The following is a 22,698-nucleotide window of genomic DNA, read 5'->3' as shown; positions in this document are numbered from 1 at the left end:
AAGAGGCGGGGTATTGAGGAGCGCTTTAATTTTTACTATTTGTGTGTGCGTGCGCGTGTGTGTGAGAGTGGGAGCAGCGCCAGCGAAACGGAATAGATATTACACATATCATTCCACATTTAAATAAAGCTCGTCGCGGTTTTGTATTTGCTTTACACATCCATTCATATAGCTAGTAGTATTCCTGCATCCGGCCATTTTTCCTCAACAGATGGGAAGGGCTGCGCGTGCTGCCTGAACCCAAATGACAGCAGAACCACGGGGAGGGAGGAGCGAAAGACGAAGGGAGGGTTTTAGCCTCGTGGCTAATGTGTAAAGCCACCACCGATCGCCCTCGTTGTCATTTCATCCACCTGAAGGATAAAACAGACAGGATGGCTGAGAATGTGACAACATTGCAAAAAAGTATCAAATCCAGTGTGAAATGGTCGAAGCTAACTGCTACAGCCGCCTTGAAGTGCCATAGCAACAGCCCCGGATGAGGTCAATATCTATTGGTTACTACCTGGACCCATGTGACTATTTGGACCAATCAGCAATCTTTGGTGCAGCACCAAAGTATTTGCCATCTGTTGCCCCCTGCTGGCTAATTGGAAGCAACGACTCTGGAATTGCGTACCACAACAAACAGGATCCAATAGAACAGAAAAAGATGGTCACATTAAGGACGTAATTGACGTAAAGTGATGGATTCCTTCATAAATTGTAATCAAATTGTTATGATTACAATCAGTAATGATGTTGATGATTTCCATATTACTTATAATATATGTCTTCATTCATATTCATATATTAATATTTTGTTCATATTTTATTTAGGGGCGTCCAAAGTGGAAAAATGGAAAAAATGAGAAGTAATTGTACCAGAATAAAGGTCAAATATTAAGAGGAAAAAAACGGTGATTTTGGTTGCATTAAAAATGAAATATGAAAGAACAAATTTCATTTATTTAAAAGTTGTAATATGAGAAACACCCACAACCAAATAAAGCAGTTATTTATGAAAAATTACGTTGTGGAAAAAGTTATAATATTATGACTTACAACGTAATACATAAGGAAAAGTTGGCAAATTTTGTAAAAAAAAAAAAAAAAAAAGGCAGGACAAATGGGGAAAAAGAGCAAAGAGTAAAGTTGATATCAATCGTAGGTCGTTCATCTCGACGACGAAGATTAGACGTTTTTTTTCTTGAAACGTATATATGTACGTAAGTTCTCAGCATATCTACGCATATTGCTTTACAAAATATTTTAAATTTAATTTTAATTTTATTTCATTTTTATTAATAATTTACAAAATATAAAAATGTCAAAGTTGCATCCTTTCATTGTTCACTTTGTGGTCCTCACAGGAAAAAGCAGCTGAACATTGCCCCTCAGTGGACAATACTTGTTACTGCAGGACGATTTAAAGGCCAGTCTGAAGAGTTGTTTAAAGATATTTTTCTTAATAGTGGGATGTAGGTGGCATTAGAGATGTTCATTTATTGTAGGTAACCAGGAAGTGCCGTAGATGCTGACCTTTGCCCTTTTGCTTATTAATATATTTCATTTCATTGGAGTGGCTCTAATTCCAAGATCAGTGTAGTTCCAGGACGGCCGCATATCAAGTATGGGGACATTGCTATCATATTTCAAATCTAATCGTATCGGCCAAACTCCACAACAGAGCAGCACAGAATTCCAATTGCCCCAAAATCCTGGCAGCAAAAAAAAAACGTGAGTGGCGCTAACTGCATCAGTGAGCCGGGGTACATTAGCTGTGATTGTCAGAGGTCCACATGAGATTAGAAAGGCAAGCTGGTCCTTGGATGAATAACAATAGTCAGTCACTCCAAATGACTGATTAGGCCAGTCAAGGATTGTTGCTGCCGCTAATCTGATTCACACTTTCTACTGGCATGCAAGGCTGCACCAGCACTTTCTTTCCTCTTGCTTTCAAGGCATTTTGGATCATACACATCATTTGTAAATCTTCTTTTTGTTAAAAAAATAGCAGTTTATTGCCATCATATTGTTACTGAGAAATTGATTTTGTTTTGTTTGTTTCTCATAATACGACTTAAAAAATACCCCACCATTCATTCATTCATTTATTTTCTACGGGTTGCGGGTGTGCTGGAGCCTATCCCAGCTGACTTCGGGCGAGAGGCGGGGTACACCCTGGACTGGTGGCCAGCCAATCACAAGGCACATATATTTTTCTTTAATATTTACGAGTTGATTCTGGCTTTTGTTCTGGTTAGAAAGCAACTTTTTTCCCTCTTAGTATTTGGATTTTATTTGTATTTTTTTCTTTTTTGTATTTTTTTTTTCAATAGGTCTGACCTTATTCCCATATTGTAACTTTTTCCTCAACCGGATTTTTCAAAACTACTACTGACTACTTAGTTTTGTTTTGTTTTTTCTCAATGCATTACAACTTAATTTATGAGAATGTATGAAATTTTTGTGTTTTCAATTTTTTTAAATTAAATATAATTATTTGTCATACATTTTGATATTATATTATCAAATTATTATATTATTTTATATTATTGTTTTATAATATTATTATTTTGTATTTGCTAAAAATATATTAATATACATACTGTATTTCTGTCGTATTTTTCAGTGGCAAGCAAAGTACCTTAAATAGTAGCGAAACATTGCCACCAGGCGGCTCAAAAGCGGTACTGCTGCAGGGTCGCTTCCAAGGAAGCCTGATTATCTGCTGCGGTAATTGGGTTGAGCACGAGAGACAAATGGCGCCAGTACAGTATGCATCAGTCATGTGAACAATGGAATCTATTTATGATGAATGTGCTGACGCTTGGACAAAGAATACGAATGCAGGGCACATCACTCATAAATTAGGAGTTATTCTTCCCCATGGGGATTAATTAAACTTCTTATTGCGGTAATATTTCACAAGACCCAGAGAAGGAATTTGAAATCCAGGAGACCTAAAAATGGAGACAAAAATCTGGATTTTAATATTTAAAAACAGGTTCCTAACTGTTATGAAAATCCAAGTGTAATTTAAATTTAATTTTACAGCAAGACACTATATTATATATCGTACGTATCGTTTCAGTTGTTCAATTCAAAAAGTGAACTTTTCTATTTTTTTTAGATTCACAGTATAGAGTGTAATATTGTGAGTTTATTTGATGATTAACTTACTAAAACCCCTAAATTCCCATACAATGTAAAACATTTTCATATAGTTTAATATTTGGTAACTACTGATTTGCGCTCTAACCTGTCGATACTGAATTTCATCCGTCTTCTTCTACTTAGTGAGGTCAGCTCATGCGGGATCCTGAGGTGTTCCAATGCTGGATCTTCCTCCTTCCAGAGGGAGGTGCCCCAGCCACCCCATCTGGCTCCTCCCAGTGCAAGGGTGCAGCATCTTTACGTCAAGTTTCTCCCAGATGACAGCGCTTCTCACCTGGTCACCAAGGGAGAACCCAGACATCCTAAGGTGGAAACCCATTCTGGCCGTTTGTATTCGTGATCTTGTTCTTTCGGTCCCTACCCAAAGGTGTTGACCGTAGGTGGGGGTAGGAACATAGATCCACCAGTTAATTGAGAGCTTTGCCATTTGGCTCAGTGACAGCAACAGACTGATGCCGATCCGCCTGTGAATCCCTATTCCATCATTCCTTTACTTGTGAACAAGACTCCAAGGTCAAACTCCTCTTTTCCGGTTGAGAACCGAGGACTGGAGGTGCTGACTCGGTTCTGGGTTTCAGTGAGAGCTGAAGATCAAGCTCCGATGAAGCCACATCATCCACAAATATCCAATCTAGCAGCCACCAAACTAGATCCTCTCAACACCCTGGCTGCACCGAGAAATTCTGTCCATATGAGGTATGAATGGAATCTGTGCTGGAATCCTGGAGCAGTCCAACTCTCACTGTAAACTAGTCTAACTTTGGACCAAGCTCTGTCACCACAGAGGGAACCAACTGCCTGAATTAGGTGATCCAGTACCCCATACTCCTGGAGATGCCTTCTCCAAGTCCACAAACCTCATGTAAATTCCCATGCACCCTCAAGGACCCTTCCCAGACTGTAGAGTTGGTCCTGGTTCCAGAACCAGGACAATAACCACACTGCACCCCCTGAATCCAAGATTCAACTATGGCAGACTATGGTGTACCCCTAAGTAGACCTTACCAGTAGGAGTGTGATCCCACGATAGTTGGAACACACCTTCTGGTCCCCCACTTAAAAAGGAGGACCACAACCCCAGCCGATCCCGAGGCACCACCCTTGATGTCCATGCGATGCTACAGAGTCGTGTCGACCAAGACAGCCCCACAGCATCCACGGTCTTCAGAATCTCCAGGCGGATCTCATCCACCACTGGGGCCCTGCCACTGAGGAGCTTTTCAGCCACCTCAGCCCTAAAGATAAGAGAAGCTCCCACTCATTGGAAGAATGTCAGTGGGATTAAGAAGGTCACTGCAGTATACCTTCCACTGGTCCACAACATCTCCAGTGGAGATGGTGGACGGTGGTCCGGAATCTCTTCGAAGCCATCCGGAAGCGATTCTCCATGGCTTCCCTGGACTTATGAACACATTCACATCTTTGGCTCTGATGGTACCTTTCAGCTGCCTCCAGAGTCCATCCATCTTCTTTTGCTGGTTCCCTGGGAAGGTTCCTTGGGAAGGTTCCTTGGGAGGATTCCCTGGGAAGGTTCCTTGGGAGGATTCCCTGGGAAGGTTCCTTGGGAGGATTCCCTGGGAAGGTTCCCTGGGAAGATTCCCAGGGAAAGTTCCCTGGGCAGATTTCCTGGGAAGGTTCTTTAGGAAGGTTCCCTGGGGAGATTTCCTGGGAAGGTTCATTGAGAAAATTCTCTGGGAAGGTTCCTGAGAAGATTCCCTGGGAAGGTTCCTTGGGAAGATTTCCTGGGAAGGTTCCTTGGGAGGATTCCCTGGGAAGGTTCCTTGGGAGGATTCCCTGGGGAGATTTCCTGGGAAGGTTCATTGAGAAGATTCTCTGGGAAGGTTCCTTGGGAAGCTTCACTGGGAAGGTTCCTTGGGAAGCTTCACTGGAAAGGTTCCTTGGGAAGCTTCCCTGCGAAGGTTCCTTGGGAGGATTCCCTGGGAAGGTTCCTTGGGAAGGTTCCCTGGGAAAGTTCCCTGGGCAGATTTCCTGGGAAGGTTCCTTAGGAAGGTTACCTGGGGAGATTCTCTGGGAAGATTCCCTGGGAAGGTTCCTTGGGAAGCTTCCCTGCGAAGTTTCCTTGAGAAGATTCTCTGGGAAGGTTCCTTGGGAAGCTTCACTGGAAAGGTTCCTTGGGAAGCTTCCCTGCGAAGTTTCTCTGGGGAGATATCCTGGGAAGATTCTCTGGGAAGGTTCCTTGGGAAGATGCTTGTTTTCATGACATACGTTGGAACCTGCATGCATGTGTGCGTAAACAACATAAGAACAAAGAAGTAGTTTAACAATGTTTGTTTTTAATGTTTTCCAGTTGGATACACAACATACAGTGTGTAAATAGCCTCTATTTGAAATAGAAATATTAACTTGGATTCTTTCAACCCCTGTGTGGTCATGATGCTGTCTCACAGTATCTGGAGCTTCAAGCAAGTTACTGAATAAGACCAAATGAACCAGACAAACAGGTGCAAGCCTTTTGTTTTTTTTTTCACCAGTCCAGGCTACTAAGAATAAATTGCAACCATTAGAATGCTTTTTAGTGTCTCCTTCCCAAATGCCAACATGGACTGTATAGTGTAAACATGTAAACTTGGTGAGTGTGCTTCCAGTTCCCCTTGGCTTTCCCAGACCTGACACATCCTGCCCCTTGTGTGTGTTACTAACACAAACTCCTGGCAAACAGATCACACTGACATTGTGCAGACATAATTGCAAAAGATAAGCAAATCAGTCACCATAAAGCGAGCCTGAAATACGAGCAAGAGGGCACAAAAGATTTTACAAGCTCCCAATGAGGCTGATACCGTATGACCGATCCAAGACCATTAAACCCGACAGCAGCACAGGTAATATTTTATGATTCATGGTTTGTTTGGAGCACATTTCAAATATCTGCCTTATCTTTTCTTTTTGGACTTGTTTCCCATTTCCTTCATCTGTACTCTGCAGCTGTTCTTCGCCTTTAGAACCAATGAAAGGACTTGTTTTATTCCCAAGGCTAGCTTTCATGACTGCTGGGATAATTCCACGTTACTCTTTAGACTACCACGTGCAATCTTAAGAGCACAAAGCTCCTCCTTTTGCTTATATCCACCTCAATTCTGCTGTTCTTTTTTAATCAAACGATTATATATGATGGGAAAAGTGCAGGTGCATCTCAATACATTGGAATGACGTGCAAAAGTTATTTGATTTCAGGAGTTCAATTCAGATGAACAGACCAAATAAAGCTTCCTATGAAGCTGGAATCCTGCTACATTACTAAGAAATTCAGAAATGCCTTCTTGGAATATTCCACTAAGTGTACATACAGCAGGTTCCTGCACATTCACGGTCCTCCAAATTTGTGGATTTTTATTAAAAAAATCTCCCAAAAATATTTTGCTCCATAATTTCTCCCACTGAAACACATCTCATTCATCCTTAGTTGGTCGTCTCCAAATACAGTGGAACCTTGGCTCTGTTCCAGAAGGTCCGACTCCAACCAAATCTCATTAGAAATCATGTCAATCCAATGCATCCGTTCCAGAAAACCAAAAATGTTAACACAAAACACGTTTGCTGGGTTTTTTTGGTTTCATTGTGTTTCTACAATGTGACGTGGGCCAATAGTAAACAAGTGGTGGGCTGCAAATGGCCCCCGGGCCACACTTTGGACATCACTGTCTTATGTTATCATTTATGATACAAAATTCCTCACTCTTATCTAAAGTTGCTATAATCTGCTACATTACTAAGAAATATATTTCACTGTGTGCACAGTAGAGTCTAACATTCATGGCCCCCGAAATTTGTGGATTTTTGGTAAAAAACCTCCAAAAAATATTTATTATATTAGATTATTATTAATAATAATCTATAAATACGTAACACAGTGGAACCTGGTTAGCGTCATTCTTCCATTCCAGAAGGTGTAACTCTAACCGAACTCTAACTTTAACCAAATCCAATTGGTGAATCCGATGAATCCATTCCAAAAACTGTCTTGGATTAGAGGTGAGTACCTACACATCTTAAACTTCACACGTGTTCATCTCCTCACTCTTAGTGAAAATGTTGCTGTGAGATCGTCAGAGAAGGTCAAGGTCAAGCTAGCAGGAGGCTTTGGAGGGAATGGAGCGAGCCGTGCACCTGCAGTCAATTTATTGTGGAATTGAACTTGTGAAATAAATGAACTTTTGAAAGATATTCTCACTCATGGAGATGTATTCATGTGCCCGTAACCCTTGGGAATTTGCTCCGGAGCGACAAATTAAACATCCACAAGAGCTAAAATCATGAAAATCCTCCAAACTTTGCACCTGCTGTCACAAACGGAAAGATCTGGCCAGTCACTCAAAACCAAACGACAAATAATATTTACAAATTCCAGTTTGTTCTCTTACACTTAAAAAAAATGTACAGTTTTGTCCGTGTGTTGTTTTTTTTTGTATCTTTTTTTGTGTGTGTTGTCCTCTGGAGTCCTGCAAGGAACGGCAGTCTGGCTTCCTTGCAGTCGGGATCCTGGACACACAGGATGCAGAACATTTACAGCCAGCGGAACCTGCTCGGCTGGATTTTGTACTCTGAGTAATGTCTGACATGAAAGATTTTTTTTCTCTTTTCCTTTTGGAACGCATCCTGTGTGCATTGATTGCTAATTCACCATCATGTCACTCCGTCAGTCCAGTCCCAAATGTCACTGGGGTTCTTGCACAAGTGTCCGTGTTCCGCTGTGCGAGTGATGTGAAATGCATGTTACAAGGCGTTCTCACCCTCATAAATACATCTCATTCTCCCGCTTGCTTGAGAGGAGGGCAACAAAGGAGGTGAGAAGATAGGTGTTAGGCAGTCTTCATGGTCACAATGCCATGTCAGCTTTCCTGTTGCGTCCTGTAACGTAACAAAGTGCTTTCTTGGACGGAGAAAACAGAGAAACAGCACAAAAAAAAAAAGAGGCTTGGGGGGTAAGGGGGGGGTCAGTCTTTATGGCGTTAGGGTATGAAAAAAATAAAGAGGACATATTTACTCTCTTTGTTATAGTTTTACACAATAGTCATCTCTAAATACTTTGAATATTTCTCAGAGTACCACAAAGTGCAGCTGATTTTGGAAAAAGTGTGAAGAAGGCAAAAATCATCCAAAATGAAATCATGCAGCGTCGTCAAATGATACAGTCATCCCTCGTTCATCGCTTCCACCAAGTACGATTCCTTCTTTATCAATGGCATATTTTCATAGCGCTGAAAAAAACAGTTTACCAGCGGCGGTAATCCCTGTCCGCCTTCACCTCATTTCGGCCATATATGAGTCAATCTTAATAAATGGAATATTTTCGGATTTAGACCATCCAAACCTGTTAATGTCTTTCGAAATATGAGCTCTCCAGACATGAAATAACACCCCTCTCGTAACTTTCACATTCCTATTACCCAATATAGTAACAATAAACAAGACATATAACACATCTTGTTTACGACCGTCTAAATACAGGTTTTTTACATTGTTAGAGCACTCTAGACATGAAATAGCACCCCTAAAGTCAGCTGATACAGTGAAACTTTGGTTTAATGCCCTATTTACACAAGAAGTAGAATCAGCCAGAACACCGCCGTGATGACATTTCCTGGTTTGTTGCTGGATCATTCTTGTGGTCGGCCACCAAATGTTTTAAGCACGCTAAAAACTGTTGAGGTGGATTCAAAGGTGGAAAAATATCGAATGTCACCTTATCTCCAAGGGATAGCATAACCACCCTATGGAGAAAAAACGCCCTAATAACGGAAATCCAATTAATCTGTTCCAGAAAACCTGAAATGTTGACATCAAACACGTTTTTATAGTTTTACAATGGCAATTTTACATGCAGAAAACAACTCCAAATGTGTATAAATGATGAATGAGCATTGAAGGTTACATTGACCTTCATTGAAGACGTGATTGCCAAAGACACCATGAGGGAGCGAGACCAACACCTTCCTCTTCAGCACCACCTTCATGTTTTGCCATGAGTGTTTCTCACCTCAACTGGAAGGTGAGAAAAATAAGAGACATGACTGAATTCAAGATACAAAACAGGAAGGTGGTTATTGGAGAGGAAGGTGTTGATCTCGCTGCCACACCTTCAGTGAAGGGAAACGTAACCTTAAAGGTTTGAAATGCATCCCTTTCATTCCTCATTTACATGCATGTAAAAAGGTTTTATCCACACTAAACTATAAGAGCGTGTTTTGTGTTAGCATAACCATTTGTTCTGGTTGCCATTTTGTTAGCAAGCAAAGGATGCTAACAGGGACATTTTGTGATTAAAAAATCTTGTTTCACAACGTGACATCACGGTTTCACAAAAAAAAAACATGCCAACGCTAACAGAGGTTCCACTGTATGTAGTGGACATGGTAAGAGAAACAAGACATCATATAGACTCACACATGTTAGCATTGGGAGAGTTTTGTTGTTATTTCCTGCCGTGTGTCATCTGTGTAGCATTACTGACACCTAGTGACTAATGGTGAGTACTACATACCACAATGTGTCCCTTCAAGTGCTTTCCACCGTTCTGACCAATAAATGTAGTTATAATGATGTATTTTGCTGTTAAACCATTCCAAAGTTTCAGATTATGAGGTTTTTGCCTTTGGAAGTGAGCCCTGACAGAAGTTTGGGATGGCTCAGAACGCTCGCTTTCAGTTTTTTTCTCACATCGGCTCCCTGTGATGTCAAGGCGAGCCAGCTTTCCTTATGTGGGTGGGCTACAAGATGAGTGGGACCAAACACAGCAGAGTGGGCGTGCCTGGAGGCGGGCCATGTGTGGAATGAATTAAGGGGAACACCACTAAATAAAAAGTGCCGAAAATGAGTACAATAGGTCCCTTTGATGTGTGATTTGACTTCATTTAGCAGTTAGAATTTTTTTTTTAATTTGAAAAATTTGAAACTGCTTCATTTCGGCCCCAAACTGGTAAAAACATACATATTTTGAACTACTAACAAACATAAAACAGCAAGTTTTAGAAAAACCGCGCTCGGCCAAAGATGCAACACTGGACCGGCAACGTGGCGAGGGATGACTGTACATTGAATATGTTCTCGAAAAGAAACTAACCACAGTGGAACCGTGAGAGTGATTTTTTTCTCCCCGCTGTGGGGGTGTTTATCAAAAACAAAGATGAAGAGGTTGGCACTTTTATGACGGTAATTCCTTTAGTTAAGATACAGTCAGCGTGGACCTCTCCGGGCGCTCCGCTGGACGCCAGCAAGAGAGGAGCTTCATCACAGTACTTGGCACCAAGAATGCTGGTAAAAATGAGATATCAGAATATCTTTTTTTCTCCCCCCCATTCATATCCTTACAATTTTTTAATAATACATCATTTACAGTTGTGTTTTTGTATAAAAGACTCCAAAAGGGAAAAAGAGTCTGAATGTGATTGCATGAAAGAGGAAAGATATGGTGATGAAGAGTTACGGTGAAAGGCTGGATGGAATGAAAAAGGGGGCCGATGCAATGAGGCAACAGACAAACTGAAAGAGGACACACGTGATGAGAGAGTAGTAAAGAATCGGAAAATCCCATCTACTCTGGAGTGCATGGGATTCACCGTACCGCCCAAAAAGTCAGAGCCCCAATCTGGAAATGTTGTCAAGATGACAAATGAACGAAGTCCCGTCACAAAGTCTGTTTTTAAAGCCCCAAGAGCTCTTCTTGTCCCGCTCCCCACTAAAGCAAAGCCACAGTGTCTGCTTGGACGCACAGACCCTTCCCTTGGATGCACAGACCCTTCCCTGGGATGCACAGACCCTTCACTGGGATGCACAGACCATTCCCTGGGATGCACAGACCCTTCACTGGGATGCACAGACCCTTCCCTTGGACGCACAGACCCTTCACTGGGATGCACAGACCATTCCCTGGGATGCACAGACCATTCCCTGGGATGCACAGACCCTTCCCTGGGATGCAAAGACCCTTCACTGGGATGCACAGACCATTCCCTGGGACACACAGACCATTCCTTTGGATGCACAGACCATTCCCTTGGACGCACAGACCATTCCCTGGGGCGCATCCCTGAGACCATCCCGCTTCCAGATTGGCTCTGGAAAAGCTGCAATTTGTACATTTCAAGAAAGGCTTGTTTTATTGTAGATGATTCTTGGCGGCTTGTTGAAACATTTTAGTGCCGCAGCAATTAATCCATGATTAAATTATTAATTTAGGGCTGCAACAATTATTCGAATAATTCGGGCACCTCGATTACAAAAACTATTAGGATTTTTTTTCATCTGCTTCGAAGGATCGCTTATGTGACCGTACGCCACCCACGCAGAGAGTGAAGAAGGAAGTGGGTGTTTAAAGATGCGGGTAGATTGAAGAGGCTAGCAACAAGGCAATGAAAGAGAAGGAAAACAACGTGAAAAAAACAGACGTCAAATGTGACTAAACACCGTGACGTGTATCTGTCGGAACACTTTCATCCCACAATAGCACTCCCCTCCTGATTCGCCGCCGACGATGTGCGGCAACAATGAAATCTCAACACTTGTCGGTGTGGCTGATGGCTAAAAAGCGATGCGGTAAGCTGCAACACCGTTCACCATTGCCACCTACGGTATTTGAAGGCGCTATCTTGGGTAGGTTGGGTGGAAAAGTGACTTGTTTGGTTGCGCTGATCATGCCATGAACTCCATTGGGGAAATGTCTTTTTTTCATGGACTTGTTTATTTATTATTGGGTGGTTAATAACCGGTGGTGTCGTTGGGTGGCTAAATGACCGGTAGTGTCGTTGGATAGCTAACATACAGGTGGTGTCATCGGGTGGTTAATGACCGGTGGTGTCGTTGGGTGGCTAAATGTCCGGCGGTGTCGTTGGGTGGCTAAATGACCGGTGGTGTTGTTGGCTTAAGTTTGTATTGTGGTACTCTGATTTTGGCTGTAATTTGTTTTTCAATAATTGTCTCTATTTATTGTACAGTATCTTTAATGGTTGCTAAACTGTATGCTAACTAGTGGTAGTGGTTATACTGTGTATAATGGATGCTATGTCATCCATTCACTCGTATGACGTGAAGCTGAAGTGGGAATTATTCAAAACGTGTTTACCCGTTTTTTGTACCCAAAGCAAGTATTTAGTTAGTCATTACCTTAAAGCTGTTGTTTTCTGTCTATTAATTCATTGCTTTATGACTGGCTATTTAATTGTTATATTGTTATATTTTGTCCCACTTACCCGCTTTCCAAAACATTGATCAAATACCATTTAATTTCCAGGGAATCTTTGTTTGCCTGCTGCATCCACACCAGTTAGACTCCCTCAACTATTTGTTCTGCAAATTGCGATGCGTATGGTATATATACGTAGTACTAAAAATAACCACTAGTTACACTATACACCATGTCCATTGAAAAAATAAAACCTTGATTATCTAAAACAATAAACAAATTGATTGTTCACTATTTAGAGACATATTTTTTCTTGTAAATGTATTCTTGTTCTTTAACCAAGCAAAAAAATGTTTTTTCCAATGACTCGATTAATCGACAAACATATTGGATAGCTGCAGCCCTAGATTAATTATCCAATGAATGGAACTATCGTGGTATTTGATTCATTGTTGTTTGATTTTAAAACGTAAATATCAGCATAGCTAGAGTATTATCTTTGTGTTTCAGACCCTTAAAAGATATTCACACACGTCAGCTTTGACTTTGGGAAACTCTGATAGACCCTTCGGGACCTGATGTGGGCCGAGAGATGTATCAGCCAGATGTTTGGATTTTGAGTCCTTGAACAACGGCTGTCCTCTTAAGCTGTCAATCAGCCTGGACACCATCCACCCAACCCGGACCAATGATCATGGTTTTATTGTACATTACCCAGGTATTTCTTAGCGCTTAAAATCTTACAAACTGCAGCTTTATCGAAGGGCCTCATGAAAAGGATGCAGTAAAAGAGGAGCAGTGGATGATGAAGGTGAAGGTTTGAGCCCACACAGGGGCTGCAGAGCTTGTGCCCGGTCCTATACACGAGTGGTGGAATGTTGGTGCGGCAGGGCATTGTTGCTGTGGCTGGGGACGGGGGTAGTGGACGGGGCCGGGACGGGTGGGTACGTGTTGAATGGGTGGAGGGGCTGCATGCTGCTGATGGTGCTGGGGATCATGGTGATGGTGTTGGCCGTCATGAGCGGCACATCCTCCGGTGCCCGCCGCAGGGCCAGTGTGTAGTCAGGCGGGCATACTGGGGGGCGCAAGGGTTCCAGGTCGCCATGGATACCACGGGAAGGGAGGGGTGTGCCATGCTCCAGCTCCACTCTTTGCTGCTTCATCTGCAGTGACATCAGCTCCTCTTCCTGGCTTAGGGCCAGGTCGTTGTGAGGCGGCGCCCCGACCACTCCGATGCCGACGCCCATGCCCATTGTTGCGCCACGCTGTGGCGACAGTCGGCGGTGTCGCCTCTGCATGAGTTCGTGGCGCTTGTCTCGTTTGTAGTAAAGAGCGGCGAAGGCCAACACGTTCAGGAAAAGGAGAGACGCGCCCACCGCCACCGTCACACTCAGCTCAGTGGAGTAGTCCCTCGTCTCGGGAGGGAAGGGAGTGTTCCGGGGTCTCTCGGAACCATCCGGCTCAGGCGGGTAGGAGGAGATTACGGGGTGCGGTGTGGAGCGGGCGCCGGTGTTGGGGTTGACCTTACGGCGGGGGTCGCTCCCGGGCGGCAGTCGAGTGGTGATGGAGCTGGTGGTCGCCCTGTGGAGGCTGTGGAGGTGCGGTACCAGCTCCAGCCAGAAGGCTACCTTGTTGGCCCGGTAGTTGTCTCGGACGCGCGGCTTGAGGCCGATATGCAAGTACTGCTTGTCTTTGGAGCTGAATTTGGTCCAGATGACCTCCTCAAAACGGTTTGGTTTGGTGTGGATGAAGGTGGTGTCCTGAGGAACCGGCAGGTTCGGATCCCTGGGAAACAGAATTAAGGGGAATTACAGAACGCAATTATGTTCTCCCGACAAAGACTTGTTTGGGAAAAATGCACAGATGCTCCAACGCCGTCCGATTCTAAACTCCTTCAGAGACTTCATTTACCAAATCCAGCTCGACATTTCAATTCCCTTTCAGGCTTAAGTTACAATAAAGTCAGTTTCTTTCCGAGATCAACGTGCACAAGGCATCGTGGCTCTATTGTACGTTCACTTGATCTCATTTCAACAACATCCAATTTGCATGTTTTCTATCCATGCCACCGGTTGCAATCGTTCTAATGCCATTTCCAATGTAGCCGCACAGCCAGATAAGTAGCATCATGACACAACATAATGTTACGTTCAACGTGTGTATGATTGATAAAACTATGGACGTTTGCTGCGGCGGCACGGTGGTTGAGTGGTTAGCGCACAGACCTCACAGCTAGGAGACCAGGGTTCAATTCCACCCTCTGCCATCTCTGTGTGGTTTGCATGCAAAGTTAATTGGCCACTCCAAATTGTCCATAGGTATGAATGTGAGTGTGAATGGTTGTTTGTCTATATGTGCCCTGTGATTGGCTGTCCACCAGTCCAGGGTGTACCCCGCCTCTCGCCCGAAGACAGCTGGGATAGGCTCCAGCACCCCCGCAACCCTTGTGAGGAAAAGCGGTAGAAAATGAATGAATGAATGGACATTTGCTGAGGACTAACTACCCATCAGAGACTGAACTAAAGCCATCGCATCGACGCTCATTGCTTTATAGCTGCCGTGCTTTGCGGTGGTGTGGGGCTACGCTGCATCATCTACTGATACTGCTGAACAGTGAACACCCTGAAAAGGAAACTTCTTCTCCAACCATCCCAATCAAAGCTCAACATCATGGTTGTTATTGTGCAGATGCAGAGAGACGATGAATCAATAAATAGCACTTCACGTTGTTTTTTTACTGGCCCTTGGCACATTCTAAAAATACAATTACCCCCCCCCCCCCCCCAAAAAAAAAAAACAATTAAACAACAAAAATACAGCCCAAATTGAGTGTAAATGTGTGTAAGTGTATAAGAATAAAGTTGACCTCAGTGGAAAAAAGTAAAAGTAAAAAGTCTTAATTGAAGTTAATTTAACTTAAGAATAATGTTGAAATATTTGGAAAGTATAGTCATAATATTAAAATGAAAAAAATATCATTTTGGCAGAATGAAGTCATAATATAAAATTATTATTATTATTTTTTATATTATATTATTATAATATTTACCTATTAAAGTTGTAATCTCATGAAATACAGTCATAATTAAAAAATAAGAATAAAGTCATAACATTAAGACAAAAATGTTGTAATCTTACAAGAAAAAGTAATTTAATTAAAAGTATTAGAATTATTAAAAATATAACAAATAAAAGAAAGAATAACGTTGCGGTTTTTGGAACACTAGCTTGCTATGAAGATAGAATATTTGGGAAATAAACTCAAACTGTGATAAGATTGAAGCCTCGATGTGAGGGGGAAGAAATGACAAGATGAGAAAGGGCAAAAAGGGGAAGATGGAGCGAAGGTCGGTGGACGTGTAGAAAAAGCTCAGTGTACGACTCTGGCTGTAAAAATACTGGACCGCTCTGGTTTTCACGAGTACGTAAATGGAAACTAATAAGATGGATATTGTCGGTACCGTGTCACTCACCCCGTCTTGGCGAAGTTGGTCCAGTACGTCATGACCACAGCACTGAGCATGACATCGTTCTTGGAGAAGTTACATGGAAATAAGTCAGTGGCGCCCACCATGGGAATGCCAAACACGTAAGGGATCTCGTCTCCGTGGGCGGCGTCGGCCCACTCGGGCCGTGCTTCTGTCTGACAATGGTGGTGGAAGGTGTAGAAGAAGACCGGAGATTGGAACTCTGCGTGCAATTTGGCGGTAGCCACGGCCGGAGCCACCCATTGATGATCGGTGAAGAGCGCCAAGAGGGTCTTCCTGCGCATGTCGCTGTTGTCCCGGTCAGCCCAGTCTGTGTACATGAACTTGATGGTTTCCCTCAGGATGTCTTTACCTTGGAGGGAAAGGAACCTTGGTAACTTATTCAATCCCAGACACTTTTCAAAAGCCCACCCCTTCAGTTTTAGACCATTATTATCTTGACTGATCTTTCCAGGCACACAGAATATTGTGTTTGATGGCTATAGAAACATGGAACCCACCAAAAGAAGGATTACACTGCCGTCTTTTATCACATATCAAAACTTACTTTCCAAGTTTTTCCGTTCTTTAGTAATCAGCAGTAGAACATGGGTACGTTTCAGGGAAATATGAGTTCCCAACTAGAAAACCAGCTTTTTTAAAAAAAGATACAACTTCCACTTTAACAAAAATCTTTTTTGCTATTCTTACAGATCAAATATCTAAAAAGTATACCAACATAAACAACACAAACGGGTGTTGTTGGGCATGAAAAGAACCATTTCTTTACAAATATAACACCATCAACTAGTTGCAGTTTTCACATTTGGAATGGAACTATGCGTGTGCATGTGTGTGCGCTTGTGCATGCATTAGAATTTCCCTACTACAATGCTTTTGCATGCGACACTCAGCACTCCTACTTCCTGTCAGGTGTGATTCTTACATCCGCAGGATGTCTGCCGGCTCTTCTCAAATGCACTGCTGCCACCTTGTGGCCGTTTATATGGCTTCAAATTGCTCTAAAGTCAAATACATTAGTGGAGAGTTGTGTCATCACGCAACAACATTAACAACGTATAAATACATTGTTGGGATCGGGCATTCGGCATCATAAAAACATATAAATACATCTTTGGTTTTGAATAGTTAATGTAAAAACCATAACATAGCCAAGTTGACAATGATATACAAGCGGGTTTAAAATGTTAATGACCAAGTCCAGTTATAAAACTCATATCTGGAGGTTTTTGATGCGATTTCATGCCTACCCTCATGAGAATGAGGCATATCTATGTGTGATTTATAAGATATTGGACTATTGATATGAAAATTAATTAGAGAGGTGGTATTCAAATGTGCAGTATGGGTTTAAGTCTGAGACTAAATGTCTTCACAGATGTTTTTAGGGCTTCATGCATCATGTGACAGGTTGCAATTAATACCCATGAAGGATTATTAGGGTCTCACTGAAAAGAAGAAATAATGATTAAAAAAGGTTGTAACGCGTGAGGAAAAAACATCATAATATTGGAATGTAAAGTGGAACCTTGGTTAGCGTCAATAAATCAAAACTCTAACCAAAAATTTTTTTGCATGAGAAAATAATTAAAATTCAAATTAATCCATTACAGGCAAACAAAAATATTTACACAATATGTTTTACAGTTTTACGATATGGAAAAAACCCTTTGAAATGTGTATAAAGACATACTGTATACATGATGAATGAAAGGGATACATGGACGGCCAAGGTAACGTTTACCTTCATTCAAGGTGTGAATGCTGACAAAGACACAATATGGCAACCAACAACACAAACAGCACCTTCTTGTTTTGCCATGACTTATTTCTTGAACTCTCACAACAAATACCTGCTTTTCAATGATGGCTGCAAAATAACCCAAAACTGAGCCAAAGAATGTTGTAGGTGGCAGCACATTGACAAAAGATGATGAAAAACACAAAGAAATAACTCATAGCAAAACAAGAAGGTGATGTCCGTGTTTTATTGAGTAAAAGTAAAAAGTAACCTTAAATGTTGATTTATCCGTTTAATTCCATGTGCATTAAGTATTGTTTTGTACTAGAATTGTAAAATTCTAAAAATTTGTTGTCTCAACATTTTTGAAACTTGTGGTGTGTGTCAGTTAGCAAAGAACTAACCGCTGATGACATGAAAGACGGGCGCCAAGAACACAGTAGGAGTCATGTAGTGTATTAACAACATGACAATATTAGTCAAACTGTATGCTAACCAAAACTGACCATCAGGGTATCCATAAAGATTGTCGACAAAGTTGGAGATGGTGTAGTCAAATGAGGGTGCGGATATTCCATCTTCTCCTTCGCTGTCGTCCACAAACTTCAGCCCTTCTCCTTGGTTAACACCCAGCAGGATGTCGTAGTTCAGGAACTCGCCCTGGTGTTGAGACGTAAGAGGTACCAAGCATCAGATGAAGGGACTAAAAGAAGGGATGTGACCACTGACCTGCTGCATTAGGATCTCCGGGTCGTCCGGCACAACATCCCCGTCTACCACCGGTCCGAACGCAATGTGGTAGCGGGCGGGCTGTATGTCTTGGTCCACCAGCTCCCGGAAGCTCTTCCTTCTCAGGCAGTGCACCAACTCCGCCATGTCCCCCAGGGTGCAACCCACCTTCTTTGCCAGAATCTTGGTGTACATGACAGGTCGGTAGTTGACAGACCAGCTGGCGATGGCTGAGCCGCTCTGAGCGATGGCCCTCTGAAATAAACCTACAGACAAGGAAGTCGTACATGTTGATAAGACGTCCTTTCTCTTTTTTTCTCCCCCCCCGTGGTGACACACTTACAGTATGCTCAATAATGCATATCTTGGAGGAGAAGCATTGAACGCGCCATGAAGAGGATCTTCCTGCTTGCATTGCAACCAGCAAAGAACATTTCTGAACATTAGAGGCAGGAAAGCAAAGCGCTTGTGTTCCATACGTGGGGAGACGGCGGCAAGGAACACGATGACAGCCCTGCACGCAGCACGACTTCAACTCCAAAAGCAGAAGAGATGGGGAAAAATAATGCTGTTGCAGTGCTGCAGTTACGTAAAGTGGCTTGCTGTCCCTCGGTTTTATCTGCAGACTCTGTCATTAATAATTAACCCCCCCCCCCCCCAAACATCCACCCGCCCTCACACACGGCATATATCGTCCGCTCCTTTCCCTGTGAAATCAATTAAGCAGCCTCTCCAGATTTCTTCTGTGCCTTTAAAAAGAACCTGTTCCGTTTTAGAACCGTAAAAGTGTCGCATACTCACTGGCCACAACATTAGGTACGCCTGTCAACTCTAACAGTGATACCATAAACCTTGAAAAACAAGGATAGTGATAGGAGTGATAGAATCATATCACACATAAATGGTTACGATCAACAGGAATAAGCGTAGACATGGAATAAAACAGGGCTGCACGGTGGTCGAGTGGTTAGCGCGCAGATCTCACAGCTAGGAGACCCGAGTTCAAGCCGAGATTCCCAGAGTAGAGTCGTAGGGGGACATGAATGAAAATTTAAGCGGCGTGACCAGAGTGACAGTTACATAATGCGCCTGAACGCCTCATGTGCAACGGCGTGCACAGTGAAGGGAGTACGGTGGGGAGGAAAGACGACACTGATTCTCGTATTGACTTCATTTCCTTATTGATTTATGCACTTGATGTGCCTTTGTTTTCATGATTATTTCTAATTATGACACGGATCATTCCTCGTACGCCATGTTGGAGCATACAGATGACGGTTTACCACATCTTACCACAGCTTGTTATAAATAACGAAACATGAGGTTGTCAATAAAAGCTCAGCTCCACTGTCTTTGTAAACACCCGCTTTTGCTGATCTTATTAGACGGTGCAGGTATACCAAATGAAGCGTCTGGCCAGTGCATATTGATTCTGCTCCAGGTTTTGCAATTGGGAGGAGAATGCGTTTATACGGTGCGGTGCATAAGATGCTTTAAATTCACTACCCGGCAACATCAGCCATCTGTCTCCGTTGTCTGACTCGTGATTATCAGAGATGTGCTCACCCATGCATTGCATACGCGGACTAAAAAAACATATCTTCAAGGTCACCTTGCCCTCGCAAAGGGTAACAGTCCGTCATTAACGTAATCCGATTTCTTAGAAGTACAAAGTGGCGTTGAAATGTTGAGTGAATGAGTGGATTTAGGGATGAAACATCTGGTGGGTATTTTAGAGGTCTGCCATCCAGAAAACAAACACAACACCGACGGATTAGTCCGTGCAGTCAATTATTCAGATTTATCTTGGAAGTCCACCACCTACCTGATGTTGTTTGCATCTGTGCTTGCAGAAGAGACTCCTGAGAATTACTTTGAAAATTACCTGCAGAAGTCGACGTTTTTCCAGTGCGTTGCACCTGAAGAACCCCCCCAGTCTCCCACCAAAACACTTCATAATTGTGACGGACATGGCTGCAGTTACTTTTCATACCAAATACCACTAAATTCTTCTGAGTGACTACGACTAAAAAAAAAAAAAGATGAGATTAGGCCATAAATATGGTTAACGTTAATGTTATATTCCTAATGTGTTGTAATGTCGGTGATTATTTCAATTTATAGCTGGGGTGGGCCACACCGACTCACACTGGCTTAAAAAATTTTAACAACATATTTACTCACGGTGCAACAAAGCAAAAACACATCCGCATCACATAAATCAACTACTACTACGACTGCTACTACTACTACTACATGGGTGATAAAGTACAACTAAGCACTAAACATAACACATAACATGCTCTGTGGATTATTGGTAACTTCCTCCCTAAACCTATAAACCTAAACCTAAGGCCCTAACCCTGATCCTAAATTTACCCCTATCCTTAATCCCAAACCGAGCTCTAAACTCAAGACCCTAACCCAACCACAAACTTTTAACCCTGATTGTAAACTCACCCTATCTCTAACCTTAAACCTAAGCCCCTAATACCAACCGTAAATTTACCCCTATCCTTAATCCCAAACCGAGCTCTAAACCCAAGCCCCTAAACCAACCACAAACTCCTAACCCTGACAGTAAACTCACCCCATTCCTAACCCTAAACCTACTGTAGCTAACCATAACCGGAAACTCATCCTTATCCCTAAACCTAAGCCCCTAACACCAACCGTAAATTTACCCCATCCTTAATCCCAAACCGAGCTCTCAACCCAAGCCGTAAACCCAACCACAACCTACTAACCCTGATCGTAAACTCACCCGATCCCTGAACCTAAGCCCCGAATAACAACCGTAAATTTACCCCATCCTTAATCCCAAACCAAGCTCTAAACTCAAGCCACTAACCCAACCACAAACTCCTAACCCTGACAGTAAACTCACCCCATTACTAACCCTAAAGCTACTGTAGCTAACCATAACCGCAAACTCATCCTTATCCCTAAACCTAAGCCCCTAATACAACTGTAAATTTACCCCATCCTTAATCCCAAACCGAGCTCTAAACCCAAGCCGTAAACCCAACCACAAACTCCTAATCCTGACAGTAAACTCACCCCATCTCTAACCCTAAACCTACTGCAGCTAACCATAACCGCAAACTCGTATTCCTCTTAAACTCGTAAACTCTTATTCTTACCCTTATTCCTAACCCTAAGCGTAAACATACCCCGATCCCTAATCCCAAACCTAGCTCTAAACGCAATCCCCTCACCCAACCACAACCCTAACCGTAAACCTAGCCCTAACCCTAACCCTTGCTTTTGTGGAACAACAGCCACCAGGGCAAACGGACTAGTTTCTTCCTGTACTTGCCATATTGCCTGAAAACCAGAGCAAACTGGGTGAACATTTTGGACAAAAAACAGATCATATGGAAACTGGGCCGGGTCAAGACCAGGTGGACTGTATGCATAAATAGAGGAAACCAATGTCAACAAACTGCTTCATTGTCACTCATTGTCCTTGTGTCTTTCGGCAACGTCGACCAGTGCCAGCGATGTCGAGGTAAGTGGGTTCCACTATACAAAGTAATTGGGGTAACCTCTCCACGACCCCAAAAAGGTACACATGCAAACATGAAATGGTCCAACCGTGGAACATCGACAAGCCATTTCACACCAGAAGCGTTGATTTGAACGTGCAATGAGAAACTAAACGTGCATTTTTCATTTTTCACGGCTTTGCCAGGTTTGTCTGTTTGTCTGAAGTCAGTTCCCACTGAGCGAAGGATATTTTTCCATCAAATCCAAGCCGATCTATACCCCACAGACAGAAGCCAGATCCTTACCTTCGGAGTGGTGAGAGAGGATGAGAAGGTTAACACAGGTGGCACCGGCTCCCGAGCCAAAGATGGTGATTCTCTCCGGGTCTCCTCCAAAGTGGCCGATGTTTTCATTGAGCCAGCGCAGGGCCTGGATCTGATCCAACAAACCATAGTTCCCCTTAGCAGACTGGTCCCCTGTGCTCAGAAAGCCTGCAGGGTAAATGACAACAAACACAGAATGATAAGTGGGAGTCAGGAGCACAGTTTAAGGTTTGTGTACAAACAGTGGGGCAAAAAAATCACAGGCACAGTGTAATGGAAGGCCTTGGCTGTGTTGTACACGGTGGCTACAACTCATTTTAAGGCCGCTAGGCCTCCGTACAGATACTTTTACACTGAGGAAAGCTACTTTGTTTCATTTGCACTCACTCCCACAAAGTAGCTCAAACTTTAATGAGGCTGTAGCACAGGGGTGTCCAAACATTTTCCCAGCAACTTTGCCACTTTCATATTTTTCAAGGCTACACATGTAGGCTACACGCTAAGGAATTATTTACAGTATATTCCAAGAAATCACTGCTTCGTCAAAGCCCAATATTAGAATTCACTTTGTTTGTTTGCGCTTTTCCCCCCGTTTTTGCTTTTTAATTTTCCAAATATTATTCAACTTCC

At 42.8% G+C, this 22,698-nt stretch overlaps 1 protein-coding gene across 1 annotated transcript in view; it reads right to left on the bottom strand.

The window, feature by feature from the left end:
- Positions 1-5,452: 5,452 nt before the first annotated feature.
- Positions 5,453-22,698, bottom strand: part of LOC131131892 (neuroligin-2-like) — an 86,497-nt gene continuing 69,251 nt past the window's right edge. Inside the window, exons 5-9 of the mRNA XM_058076905.1 lie at positions 22,051-22,236; positions 18,257-18,522; positions 18,034-18,187; positions 15,772-16,138; positions 5,453-14,083 (exon numbers count right to left, since the gene is read on the bottom strand). Of these exons, the coding sequence (XP_057932888.1) occupies positions 13,156-14,083; positions 15,772-16,138; positions 18,034-18,187; positions 18,257-18,522; positions 22,051-22,236 (1,901 nt within the window). The 3' untranslated portion in view covers positions 5,453-13,155. The remainder of the gene's footprint in view (positions 14,084-15,771; positions 16,139-18,033; positions 18,188-18,256; positions 18,523-22,050; positions 22,237-22,698) is intronic.

Source organism: Doryrhamphus excisus, chromosome 7, assembly GCF_030265055.1.
Source record: "Doryrhamphus excisus isolate RoL2022-K1 chromosome 7, RoL_Dexc_1.0, whole genome shotgun sequence".
NCBI lineage: Eukaryota > Metazoa > Chordata > Actinopteri > Syngnathiformes > Syngnathidae > Doryrhamphus > Doryrhamphus excisus.
Note: the sequence above shows the minus strand (reverse complement) of the source record. Positions and strands in the feature narration are given on the sequence as shown.